Source organism: Nestor notabilis, unplaced genomic scaffold (genome assembly GCF_000696875.1).
Source record: "Nestor notabilis isolate BGI_N333 unplaced genomic scaffold, ASM69687v1 scaffold8301, whole genome shotgun sequence".
NCBI lineage: Eukaryota > Metazoa > Chordata > Aves > Psittaciformes > Psittacidae > Nestor > Nestor notabilis.
The window spans coordinates 20,442-34,898 of NW_009915134.1; the positions used below are offsets into that span (position 1 = coordinate 20,442).

The window sequence follows — 14,457 nt, forward strand, 5'->3', positions numbered from 1 at the left end:
CCTCTGGACCTGCTCCAACAGCTCCATGTCCTTTTTATGTTGAGGACACCAGAACTGGACACAATACTCAAAGTGATGTCTCACAAGAGCAGAGTAGAGGGGCAGGATCACCTCCTTTGACCTGCTGGTCACGCTTCTTTTGATACAGCCCAGGATACGGTTGGCTTTCTGGGCTGCAAGCGCACACTGCCTGCTCATGTCGAGTTTCTCATCAATCACCACCCCCAAATCCTTCTCCTCAGGGCTGCTTTGAATCTCTTCTCCACCCAAATCTTATCTTCCAAGGGGCTACCAAACTGTGTTATCTACCACAGAGCCAAGGTCATCATCTTCCCCATCCTGATACCCTCCTGGAGAAGGTACCCATTATCTCCTCTTTCCCAGAGTGGGATTCTTTCTGTGGATGCCAGCCTTTTTCTCCAGTCACCTGTTTCTCTAACATGGTAAAAATGCAGATGAGACACTCCCCAGGAGCTCAGCTGCAGATGTCTGCTTGGATTTGCTTTCTTCAGGATTTCTCATACAGGTTCTGTACCTGGAAGGTGATCAGGAGCTTTGAAGTCTCCAAGAAGAACAGGGTGCAAATCTCTTCACTTAGGACAAGAACCTCCTCCAAATCATCTGATATCTCCAGTCCAAGTAACCTAAGCACCTGTTCCCCTGCTTCACATTTGTCCTTAGTCTTGTTCTTCTAATGCAGAGATGTCCCGACTTGGGTTTTTGGTGTCCTACAGAGTGCCCCTTAAAAGAGCCAAAGTTTTTCCTTCACACAGCCATGAGGATGCATGTGGTGCAGGGCTATTGGAAAATGAAGCATCTTTGAAATAATTCCTTTCCATCAAATTCAGTCAAAATTTCCCAATGAGTTTTTAGAAATTTCTTTCAGGAATAGGAAAGTGGGTACAAAGACTTCATGAGCAAGGAACTGTTGCATAACTCTTGTTTACATTGCTAAACAGTTAAAATATATTCTCTCACACCTCCTAAAATAGAAACAAAGCAACTAATCTTTTGACTTACAAGTCAAATGAGAGTAGAAAAAAAGAGAATAACCATGCAGCCACACACCAGGCTCAGTGGCATTACATGGAGGATGCTCTGAACACCCTAAATGGAAAATAAGCTTCATCAGGATTTGAGGTGACACTCACTGGGAAAGAGAAAGATACTTTTCATTCCTCATCCACTTGTTTAGTTTCAATACACCTAATAACTCTAAACTGAAAAACACAAAGAAAGTGGTGCTAAGTGCTGTCAGTCTGCCTGACAACCTGGCTCCTTAACTTAATATTCATTTGGAAATTGTCTAATTGATTTTTGATTAAAGGGGAACCAAAATAGGCACATACTAATCTTGCTTTGACGGTCGAGTGGGTGTCATCAAGTTGGTGTTCTGCTCCTTGTCATTTATCGCTGACAAGTTCTGGTTAAAAATCAGGTTTATATGCTGATGTGATATCTACAGGCAGGGGCTTGGGCTACCGCTCTCGCGCCACGCACGGCCTGTGTTCATGTGCTCCAAGACTGCCAAGCCACATCTATTAACTCAAACAACCCCAAAACCATAGGTATTCCACTGGATAATACGAATATTATCAGCTTGAGTCTCCACTTTGTTACAGAGCCTCACTGCAATTCTAGGGCCTTCTCAAACATAGTTGTTTTACTTGCCCACAGAAAAAGCAGACAAAACTTAACCCATCACACATCTATTCTCAGCTAGCAGTAAGCCAGAAGTGTTGTGTTACACGGGAGATGTGTTATCTGGTACAAAGACACATGTTTGCCAAGGTTTTCTGGAAACCACTGAGAGAGATATTTAATCAGTACACACAGTTTCCATCCCCTCTGCTGCTCGAGCAATGCAGCCCATATTTAGCTCACTGAGATACTGCTCTGGAGCGACAGCCATGGATGCGTAGAAAAGACTGAATTTTCTCACGTGGACATTAGTCCTGCAGTGATTGTCCCTGGGACAATCGTCCCCAAGCCAGAGCTTCTTGCAGCACCTCGCAGGAACAAATAACCAGAGCCAGGCGGATAAAATCACTCAGGTCGAGTGATGTGTCTTGGGAAGACATGCACCATATCTCAGACCCGTCTCATTTCTTCTGTCCTAGCCTTCATGCCTGGCATGTTCAGCCTAGTGGAGTAGGAAGGGCAAGCACCACCATGCCTTGGCAAGGCAGAGCTGTACCTGCAGGGCGCAGCACAGGCTGGCTCCTGCTCTGCCTCACCTCCCAGCCCACAGGCAGCCCTGACTGCAGCACTCTGTAAGAGGAGCAAACCAAATCAGCATGCAGCCCAAAAATAGCTGCAGTTTCTAACTGCATTAATGCCTGTGCCGCCTTTTGCCTGGGACACTTCCCTGCACCATATCACAGTTTCACCGATGACTTTTATCTGTGGGTCTTGCTTTTCTGACCTTTAGATAAAAAGCTTGCTTCTCAGCTGGGAAATATGGTTATGTTGTCTTTAAAAGGCACAAAAATTGTTAGGGAAAATACCTATAATTCCAGAGAAAACCTCCTATCGCCCACGCCTTGATTTTTGCTGATTTTTGAGGATTGCTGCTTTATGCAGACGTAGTGTGTGCACGGCTGGGAAGGTGGCAGACATAAATCCATCTCTATCGCCAGGAGTCACTGTGGTGCTGCCTGTGCCTTTACACAGAGCGAAGGGGCCAGTCCTGCTGAGATTGGGCATACTGCCTGCACCCCACTTCATGAGCGAGAGCATGGAGCTCCTCTTGGGAGAAGCTGCCCACACTGGCACAAAGCTGGGAGCACATCTGTGCGTGGGGGCAGCTGTGCAAATGTGTCTCCCCATCTTTCCAAGTGCCGTTTCCTTGCAAGCCTCCCATCTGCCACCCAGGACCGCCCAGCACTGCAGCAGAGCCAGGGGACATATCACCCCTGCCCTGCAGCTCCCAAACTGCTTCACAGTCAAGATTTGGGTAACCCGAGTGCTTGCTCAGCTACCATTCCTTAACGTCTGTATAAGCCCCATGGGATTCACAGGAATATCCTGGTGTCCTTCCTCATTTGCTTTCAGAGCGCTTGCCACACAGTACTGCTTCATCTCTTCTTCCTCACCAGGCAATCATGCCATCACTGTTTTCTCACTCACAAAAGTCATCCAGGTCCTACTGCCACAGCCCCAGAAGACAACAGAAGGAGCAAACAGGTGCTGAAAGGAGTGCTCCTGCTCTCAAGGGGAGAGGATCAGAGCTGGGTTTTAAGGGCTTCCTGCATTGGTCCATGGTAGGAAGTGTGTGCATGTATTTCCCAGATTCAGATTAAAGTCTTGAGAAAAGGCTCTCATTCAGCAAGTCTGCCTCAGGTCCTGCACATCAGGTAGGTGCTCACAGAAGCAGTCTACCTCCCCCAAACCACACCAGCACAAGCACCTGGAGCAGCAGAGCTATGACTCCCCTTAAAACCTAAAGGCCAACAGCGTGAGTCTCTGCAGGATGCTGGTCACCCCCACCATGTCCAATAACATTCACAGAAAATGCCCAGTTCCTGCACCTCTCCATACCGTGAGCACCTTCCCAAGAGCACACAGCCATGTTTTGTTCATGATCATTTGATCACCTGCACCCTGCCTCCATCAGCAGTTGAATCATGGCCACTCATGCAACATCTCTCCCTTTCCTGCAGACATCAGGGGAAGGACATACCTCCAAGGAAGAGCAGAACTCCCAACTTACTGTGCACACTGAGCAGGACAAGGGCGTACTCCAAGAAAGCTCTGAGCAGCACAATCACACTGCATAGCTTGCACTTAATCAGCAGTAAGACCTAAAAATAAAGTAATTCACAGCATCCTCCAGCTTGCCTGGTAACAGCACAGCAGCTTGCATCTCTGCAACTACATCAGGGACATGCGACAGCATGTGTTTCGACCTGAGCTGGTACCCTTGTCCACACAACAGTCTCCTTCCTCACATGTACCTGTAAAAGACTGCATTGCACATAGCTGGGACTCAGCAACAGTGTAAATAAATCACACAGGACCCAAGCACACCAGCACCTTTGAGGTCTTTCCCAATCTGGAAGGTGCTTAAAGCCAGAAAGCAGTCACAGTAAACATTTTACCTAAGGAAGGGGCTCCTCAAAGACCACCTGACCCTAGAAGCTGCTCCAACCCTGCTATGCAGGGAGCCACACTTCCCCCAGGAGACTGGGATTGCTCTGTAAGCCGAGCTCTGCATGGCTTACAACCTTGTCTCAGCTCTTCACCCTCCTGTGGGTGGCAATGCTAAGAGACCCCACCTGGCTTACTACTCAGCTGTCCCTGGGTGGTGAGATGGTGCCTGTCTTGCTGCAGCCTTTCTGATTTTCCAATCAAAATCATCTCATGCCTGACTCAAGGCCTCAGCATGGTTTTTTTAAAGCCAGTATGGTTACAAAGCACTAACCAAATCACATCAAAGACCTTTGTTTTCCCCAGGTGACACTGAGTCAGAGTGGCTTTGCCTAGTCACCAGGAAGCTGCAGAAATCCCAAATGTTCTTTGGACTCCATAAAAAAAAGTCCATGACCTTTATCACACCTTGCCTCTGACAGCTCCCTCGCAAGCTCCTGGCTTTGTAATTTTGAGCTGGTTTTAGCCACTTTTTAATCCTTAGATCCTAGAAGACTGCATTGTGGGAATAACACAAGTGTATTTAAGGCAGATGACGTGTTTCATATTTGAGTTGTGATTATCAACACTTTGCTTCTGGAGGATCAAAAAACCTGAACAAATCCAAGGTCTAAGCAGATTTCTGTAAATGAAAGACTTAGGAAGTTGATTACAACCTGAACTGTGACCCAGATCCTCAGATTTGCCCTTGTGCTGTAACTTGATTTTGATCCAAAAGCCTTTAGCCCCAAAAGCTAGTTACGTTTTTGTGTACTTTGCACTAACACTTTGGGCTCTGCAGCCTAAGCCCAGATGAGCCCACTCCTTAGAAGGCTTCACGGATGTGCCTGAAGCTCAACACAGCAAAATCGCAGCCAAAATGATCTTCACTCCACTGCATCTGCAGACTTTTTTCCCTGTGCAGCAGATGAGACACATTGACCTGGAACCATGCCTGTGCACACAAGCATGTCCTCAGCACAAAAGTGACAGGATGGGGAGCACCTGATCCCATCACATTGGGTTAAGCCAGCTGCCCTGCAGGAGCAGAGGAAAAAGGCAGAGGCACCGCAAATAGACAATGTACAGGCATGACAGCAGGGGAATGAAGCATGTAGGGCCAAATCAGCATGCCCTTGGGCAGCACACATGGTCTGCAAGCCTGCCTATACAAGGTAAAGGCAGACAGCACCTCCCAGATGGGCACTGATGCTGGGAGCTATCAGCCCATCAAGCAGCATTAACTGTGGCAGCTGGCTCTGCCCCCATCTGCCCAGGACACCTTTATCCCCAGGCTGCACTCTCAGACACTGCCATACTACCCAGTTTCAATACTGTACAGCTGACCTTGCCACTGGTTTTCCAGTGGCCTCTTACTGCCTGGCCTCTTACTGAGCATTCACCCATCCTCCCTGACCCTGCAAGGAGGAGAGGCAGCCTGGTGCTCCCCCCAGCCTTGGTACCAGTCCCACATGCCCCCCTCTTCATGTGGGCTGACGCTGTGAGCAAGAAGCTTTGCAGATACTGTGCATGGATCAATGTTTCCCCTCTGACAGCAGCCTCCTGGCACCTCTGGCTTCTCGGAAAGCAGGACACAGCCCTGCAGACCACACAAGCCTTCCCTGGACATTCTTCCCAGCAGCCTGATTTCCCCAGAGAGACAAGTCACAGCCTCCATGGCTTTAATCATTGCTCTGGTTTGGACATCCTTGAGTGCTCTCTGCTTTCAGGAAGGCTTTTCCACAGCCTTTTAAGGCTGCCAAGTCACAGCCCTTTCGCAAAACAGCAGAGCAATGCGAGAAGATGCAAAGGTCAAAGCAAGCTGGAAATGTGGCTCTTCACAAGAGGCTGAAGGAGCTCAGCCTATGGCCTCACCTCTCCTTGTGCAAGAGCAGAAACCTGCTGCTGTGGCACGGAGCCACATATGCATGGTGGCATGGTGCTCCATATAGTATCCCTGCTCCTAACACTGCTGAGACCTGGACACACATCTCTGTGTTCTCCTGCTTTCTGATCAACAGAAGAGACAATGAGCGAGAAAAAATGAGCAAGGAGGAATGGAAAAGATAAAAATATTGACATAAGAGGAGTCAACATTCTCCTGATTGCGTTTTCTCTATTGGCATCTGTCCTGGGTTCAGCTACAGCAGTCATTTTTTCTCCTTCTTAGTAGCTGGTGCAGTGCTGTGTTTTTGACTTTCAGTCTGGGAACAATGCTGATAACACCGATGTTTTTAGTTGTTGCTCAGTAATGTTTACTCTGACCAAGGACTTTCTCAGTCTCATGCTTTGCCAGAGAGGAGGGGAAGCCAGGAGGAAGCAGAGGCAGGACACCTGACCCAAACTGGCCAAAGGGGTATTCCATACCACAGCACATCATGCCCTGTATGTAAACTGGGGGGAGTTACCCGGAAGGCCCAGATCACTGCTCAGGTCGGGCTGGGTATCGGTCGGCGGGTGGTGAGCGGTTGTGTCCTTTTCCCTTGTTATTCCTCTTATCATCATTATTGGTAGCAGCAGTGGTTTGTATTATACCTTAGTTACTGGAGTGCTGTTATCTCAACCCGTGGGAGTTACATTCCTTCGATTCTCCTCCCCATCCCTCCGGGAGTGGGGGGAGGAAGGAAGAGGCGGGGGGAGTGAGCGAGCAGCTGCGTGGTTCCAAGTTGCCGGCTGGGCTTAAACCACGACAGCATCTCATCAGTCGCACAGTCAAGCTTTCTTGTTGTTACATTTACGTGTTTTTTAAAAGGTTCCCAAGACCATCAGAAGGACCTTTTGCTCTGAGACAGGACCCTTGATGCAGGCTGGCACATGGACCTTACCTCCCATGAGCATACGCATGGCAGTCTGCAACCCAACCCCCCCACCATTCAGCCTGTTATTTTACAAGAGACAGCTTGCTTCTGAGGACAGGAAGCCTTCAGTACTTCCCAACATCCTTTCCCATCAAATACCCATATAGGCCAGAATCAAGAAAGTGACAAAACCACCTACCACCTTACCTAAGCAACCAAAAGGCACCTCCACAGTGAGGCCAAAAATCCCAGCTTTTTGAGCATCTTACAGTGCTGCAGACTATCCCTTTCTCTGCAGAGGGGATGTGGGAACCTCAGTCATAAATGAGTGTACAGTCAGTTTTCCAGGCAAGTTTATTCCAAGTTTGGTTCTCCACAGGCTAATTGAAAGAATAACAATCTGTTTGAAAAAAATTAAAATCTTTTCAACAGCTGAGAAATATTTCCATACGCAACATGTAATCATTGTGCAAATCAAGAGCATTAATGGAGAAACAAGCGAGCCCTTGGACAATCAGGCACACATTGCATGTTGTAGGATTTGAGAAATGGGCTTTTGCCACCCAGCCTCCAATATCAAAGCTCTGAGCTGGCTGCATGCTGTGACTGTATGGGCACCAGCGCCGTGCTGGGGAGCCAAGTCTGGCAGGACAGTAATACCCCAACAGTGGCACTGCTTTGGAGACAGGAAGTGCTTGTATGCCTTGCAGATGCAGCCTGCCACAACAGAGTTTGTCCTTTCCAGGAGGAACCAGTCCCTGCAGTCTCTTTGATGTCAGTGAGCTTTTTCAGGTGAGTCAGGACTACTCACATTAGCAGTTTTGTGGAATTGTGCTCCTTACAACCATTCCTTGTGGAAACATCTTCTGTGTTCCCCAAAAGAAGTCCTTCAGGTCCCAGCAGGCTGGCCTGAGTGTGCCTTTAACAGATCAGAAGAATAACGAGCCATTGCCTAGCCATCTTATTTTCTGGCTGTTGTGTTTCAGAAAAGAGAGGATTCATGTCTTTCTAGGGGTAGATGAGCAGCTCATCAGTGCAAGCTATAGGGAATATTTGCCCTAGCAAGGAGCCTGAACTCTTTTTCCTTTATTGGAGCCCCATGTCATCTGGCAAGGCCCAAGCTCTTCTCCTGCCTCCCAGACATATCAGGTTTATGGGGGCTGCCCCACATCTCCCTGTTCTCCATAACTACCAGGGCCTTGGATCTGCACCTTACAGATGCAGATAAGCCCAGAGGAACGGAGTAGTCAAGGGGGACCTGGGCTGGCATTCAACTTGATTCTTCTCCAAAGCCTGTTACACCAAACAGTTCCAAAGCATGTAAGTTTCTTAGCTTAAGTCCTCCATACTCTGTCCCTGCATGTGGTCTCTCCCATCTCCTTGCACACTTTCTTCAACTATTTTGCAGATAAAGAAATAGGAAATAAAATGAGGCAGTGATGATGGGATTGGACATGTGACAGGAGGCAATGACATCCTACAGAAAAGGGTACTGAATGTCTGCAAAGTGACTGTATTCAGGATTCTGGCGTAAACTGTTGTAAACATAAATGGTAAGTGCTGGAAAAAGCTTCAAGAAATACTCAGCATGGTCTCCTATTTTGTTCCTGATCCTGAAAGAAAGCAAACCCAAAAAGGATTTTTAAAGCTTGCCCAAAGACTCAAATATCCAGGATACTCTGGTTCCTCCCTTGCAGAAGGAAAAACAAACAAACAAACAAAAAACAACAACAACAACAAAAACCCACAACCACAAAAAAAAAAAATAAACCAACAAAACCCATGAAAACAAAACCAAAACAAACCAAAATAAAGTACCAACCAAACACAATATAGAATCATAGAATAGTTAGGGTTGGAAAGGACCTTAAGATCATCTAGTTCCAACCTCCCTGCCATGAGCAGGGACACCACACACTAAACTATGCTGCCCAAGGCTCTGTCCAACCTGGCCTTGAACACCACCAGGGCTGGAGCATTCACAACTTCCTTGGGTAATCCATTCCAGTGCCTCACCACCCTCACTGTAAAGAACTTCTTCCTTATATCTAATCTAAACTTCTCCTGTTTAAGTTTAAAGCCATTACCCCTTGTCCTACCACTATAGTGCCTAACAAAGAGTCCCTCCCCAACATCCTTGTGGCCCCCCTTCAGATACTGGAAGGCTGCTGTGAGATCTCCACACAGTCTTCTCTTCTCCAGGCTGAACAGCCCCAACTTTCTCAACCTGTCTTCATAAGGGAGGTGTTCTTCCAGAAGCTTTCTGATAACACAGGAAGGTTTCCTATAAATACTTGAGCTGCAACTTTTCTATACCTTCCCTAAGCTACTCCATATTTTCCACTATTCCTCCAGCACCTCCATCTACCTGATCCTATCTGCATCTTCACTGAAGAGCAGTGGTGGCCACCAGCCTCAGTGAAACCACCACTAGGAGCAAACACCACCTCTAACCTCATGTGTAAGCACTCATGACTATAGAGGGTTGGAGACTAGCAGCTTTTTAGGAGTCAAGACCTCTTAATGGATCTTTTAACAGGACCTGTGCTGTTATGTGATCCATATCTCAATGCACTTCAGCACAGTAAACATCAGCACTTTGGAAATACTAGCAAGGTAGATAAGGAATAAAGGAAAATACAAATATTTAAGAGGGATCTAAAAACCTTTCTGGAGTTATGGCAAGAAACACCAGCCTGCAGCAAAAATAACAGTCCAGAAGACACATTCATGATGTCCTCTGCTGTAGAGCCACAACCTGCCTTAGTTGCCACAAACACCTCTCCACCCCACAGGCTGCTCTGCAAAGGCAAGGGTGCAGAGGAAGTCCCATCAACTCTCTGAAGCTGCTCCCTCTCTTCTGCCATCCCTCTGGAGCAGAAGGTTCTGGTGGAGGATGTTCATCTGTGGGAGATGATCTGGGAGTCAGATTTTGGTTAAAAATCTGAGATCTAATCCTGTGAGCTAACTTCCTTTTCTTACCCTCTGGAAGGTGATATTGGGGACTGACTCCAGATTGCTTACTGCAGTGACACATGATCTCTCACACGCTAGTGTGTTGCCAGAAGAGATAGCCCCTCTAACGAGATGGTCTTTAATGGACTTTCTCCCACATCCAGTTATGTTCACCCTTCTGGAAAACCATCTGAAGAATTTTTTCTCAAACTTACTGACATAGGCAGATACCCAGATGCTCCCTGCAATGCAACTGTGGCAGGGACAAGGATGTGAACATTACCTGATATCTGGATGTTCATCCAGGTTTCTGATGAACCTAAGTAGGTCAGTGACATTGTTGCTGTATCTGAATGATCTTCCTTTCCTGGGATTTTCCATGATGTTCAGAACATCTTTGTTAATCTGAAAAAAAAAAAAAAAAAAAAGAAAAAAGCACATAGATGATTCTCTGCCTTTCACACACCACAAAAGCAGCACATCTACCTCCACTCACCACACCTACTGCCTTTCTGCAGATACATCATCTTGCATGAGTAAATCTTGTGACCCTTAAAAGCATATTCCCCAACATGAGCAGAAGAGTTCACTCTGCAAGGCATGTGCCACACAGACCCCCCTGATTCTGCTGTTTCCTATCTGTGGCATTTACACTAGGATGTCAACATGGAACAGGAGATTTTCACACATGCCTGGAGGGCAGGGAGGACTTGCGAGTCTTGATCCAATTGTGCCACTGGTGAAAGGACCACATGGGCTGCTGTTATTGAGCCAAGACTGTCACACCTCAAACAGTGCAGCATGTCTTTCCAAGATGCTCTGTGCAAAAGCAGGTCTGGTCTCACTGCTTTTGAGCCACGCTAACAAAACATATTTGCCAGGAATTTTCTGGCAATAAGGGCCAAAGATCACCAAGAAACACCCTTGAAAGTTTGCCAGCTAATTCTATAATGACCATCCCCTACTACCACCCCAGTCAACACAGCTCCCTTTACCACCAGTGTTTTTAATCTTGAGTATTCTATGTGGCTTAAATTTAATTGTTTCCCTCAGTTATCTGTATTTGCTACTTTTGGAGATACTTTTTCCAGTTAAAGTTTTAAATGGGGCCTGTGAAACACTCAGGAAAAGCTTCTGCCTAAATGTTTAGCTCAAACCTTGTACTAATTCAAAGAGAAGAGGATTACCTCCTTGGTCCAGCATGGATAAGGAAAACTTTCTGTAGCATTAGGAGCTTGAAAGACAGCTTTCTGATTGCGGAGATCTTTGATTTTATTCCATATAGTCTTCAGGAAATTGAACCTGCTGTGGAATGAGATGATTCGTTAGCTGCAACAGGACATTGCTGTTCCCAGCACTACAGGCAAATTTCTACTGAAAGCTTTTCCTTTGTACTCCCGGGACTTACATCTGTTTGCTCCAGAAATAGGGATGTTTGCTCAAACCTTCCAAGCCTCGTTCATCATGAGACATCAGGCTACTTACGAGATCCAGAGCCTCCATGTAATCTGGGGAATCAGCACCTAAATCTTTGGCACTGACTTGCTGAAGGGGTTTCCTACCCCCTGTTAAAACATACAGCACAAGACTGCTGAGGGCCTGCAAAAAAACACATCACTGCTCACATGCCAGATGCATGAAACTTCTTACCAAATGGAAGAGGACTATTATTCCCAAATAAGCATGTGTGTGTTCACTGTATACGTGAACACACACACATGCACCTATAGATGTGCAGAAGTATGCAAATACATAGAAACACAAACTTTGAAGCTGAGTGCACAAAGACAGAGGATACAGGCACCGTAATCATGTTTAGAGGGTTCTCTGGATATCCCAGCACCAGCCATAGCCTTGCATCCTGGCCACTATCATTCTTATGCAGTGCTTTGGGCTTTCCCAAAAATCAAGGTGTTTTCTAGCTGAGGATGCAGAAAGGCTTCCCCTTAGGATTCATAGCAACAGAAAATATTAGAGAACACCTGACATTTTAAAGCATCCATTGATTCGCAGAGAAGTTACCTCTAAATCTGTGTTTACAAGTTCTATTTTGTCTTCAATCAACTTCCTTTTATTGTCAAAGTCTGCAAGGTAAATTTTGCCACCTAAATCTAAGGAAATAAGAGAAATTGTTAATAAATAGTGGTGGAAAACGTAACAGTATTTCACTGACTTCTGGATGGCCCGTTCTTTAGAAAACGATTCTCTGAAGAGATCTGCTGTGGGTTAATCTGATTGCAAAGGCCTGAAAAGGAGGACAAATCTACTGAGACATGTAAAGTTCTGTTCATTCTGTGGCTGTCTGCAAACATATCTATACTCACTCAAAGAGAAGAACTAATGCCACAGACACCCCATTCAGCATAAAGACATCTGGTTTTTTACAGACAGCTATGAAGCATCTTCTTCTCTGAACTACAGATATCAAGAAAGAAAAATGGAAACACTGAGAAAGCAAAGCATAACCTATTAAAAATTTGCTGGGATGCAGATCCTGGTGAGCAAATCCAAGGGAGTGCAGCTCTCTCACTGCCTGGAAGATCATCCTCAGAGCACCTTTGCAATCCATTTGGCCTTCTGGTTCCTGCAGATATTCTTCAAGATTTTTCTCCCAGAGTGGGAAGCATAAGTACATGTAGCCTTTTGCTTTCTCAAACTGGAAGAGCTTCAGTAGATGTTCACAGTTAATACATTGTTCAAAGAACCTTTTCTCTTTGTCGCCCTCTGTACTGCGGCTTATTCTTACTGCTACCTCTGTCCCGCTATGGAGCCCCAGGTAGATGCCACCTTGAGAAGTGTTCTGAATTCTCTGCTGGATATATTGAAATGTCTTCAGTTTGCCAATCATAGGGCGATATATTTTATATAGTTTTTTCAGCTGATCCCTCCAGCATTTGCTCTTTGGCTCCCAATCTTTGAAGGCTTGTGGAACAAACTTGGCATCATACTGGCGAAGAAGACGTGCCATGTTAGGAGCACGGTTCCTATTAGCAACAGCGATAAGGTCCCCAACATCAGTCCTTGCTCCTTTTTCACACAACAACTTCGCTATATTATAATCATTTTTCTCTACAGCCACCACCAGTGCTGTGTTGCCCTCCTCATCTGCATCATCAATATCTATTTTGTCCTTCTCCAATAAAGCTTTTACCAAATCTGGGCTCTGCATTTCAACAGCTAGGATGAGGGCAGTTTTCCCACATTCATCTTTGCTGTTCACATCAACACCATGGTCCAGCAGGAAATGGCCAATGGGGACAGCTGACTTGTATCTTTCCTTGGCACAGCCCTCCTTGAGAGCATGGATCAAGGCATTACACAAATGTTCATGTTAGCCCCCATTTCTTGGACAAGAGTTTTTACAACTGAGAAGTGGCCCTTCCTACAAGCATCCATCAGTGCTGTCACTCCTCCTTTATGCAGTTTCGCTTTCTCTTCACTAACTACCCTTCTCAAATTCACATTTGCTCCTTTGCTATAAAGGAATTTCAAAGCTTCTTCCTTCCCATACCATGCAGCCTCCATGAAAGCTGTGAAGCCGTTGTCATCATAGTCATTAATATTTAACCCATGATCAAGGAGTAGCTCCAGTATATTCACATTTCCTGCTATTGCTGCCTCCGTAAATGCAGTGCCACCATTGTCCTTCCTGGCATGTGGACAAGCACCCTTGTCCAGCAGAAGCCGGACCAGGTCCTCTTCATTAGCTTGCACAGCACTCTGCAGTGGTGTCCAGCCACTTTCTGCTTTGGAATTCACATCTGCCCCTTTCTCCAGCAGCTCCAGCACATCTTTTATATCACCGCCTCTCACAGCAGCATTTAACTTGAAGGCAAGGTCTTCTGCTGTCTCTTTGCTGGAAGGGGTCAATGCCTCCTGCTGGCTGTGAGCTGTGGGCTCCATGGTGGTCAGAGGGAGGGCTCTATACCTCTGATGTTTCTCACCTGAGCCCAGGCATCCCACTGAAGGATGGGTCTGGTGCAATGCTCAGTGCTTTCATCATGGTGGATGCTCTGGGTTTGGCTGAAGAAGTACACTGCATAGGATAGGCTGCTATTTCAAGGACTTCGTGGATTCAAGCTAATTAGTAAACAGAAAAGTTTGTTTTATTAGATTGTGAAATCTCACCATTTACATTTGATGTCTTGCAGGTCTATATGAGAAGCAACTAAGGACAGCAATGCTAAGTGCCAGCCAAAAGAGCTATGTATTGGTGAGAAACACCACTTTAGCACTTACCCAGACGTAAGTACTTATCATGCTTGCTTGCCTGGTCTCAGCACTAATTGCAGCCCAAGCAGACATCCCTTGGGATGCCTGGGTGAAGGGATAGGGGAGAACCCAGGGTTTTCTTGCTATAGATGCTATTTCAGAGTTATTACAGGTTACCTAACAAATCATCACCCAGTGATGTTTTCAGGTAGAGAACACAGCAGACAGGGAGAGATGGGCATTCCCCTTCAGTTTTGGATGGCAGACACACACAGAGTCCTGGAGAGTCTCTGATCTGATACCTGGAATGAGACAGAAAGCCAACATTAATCCTTCCTGCTTCTGTAGGCAGTTAAGAGACCCT

The 14,457-nt window shown here is 46.3% G+C and overlaps 1 protein-coding gene across 1 annotated transcript; it reads right to left on the reverse strand.

The window, feature by feature from the left end:
• Positions 1–8,403: 8,403 nt before the first annotated feature.
• Positions 8,404–13,784, reverse strand: RNASEL (ribonuclease L (2',5'-oligoisoadenylate synthetase-dependent)). The gene is given in 7 exon segments (XM_010023978.1): positions 8,404–8,539; positions 10,165–10,286; positions 11,069–11,186; positions 11,290–11,480; positions 11,904–11,992; positions 12,348–13,199; positions 13,202–13,784. Coding segments are annotated over 7 exon segments (2,091 nt in total).
• Positions 13,785–14,457: the final 673 nt, after the last annotated feature.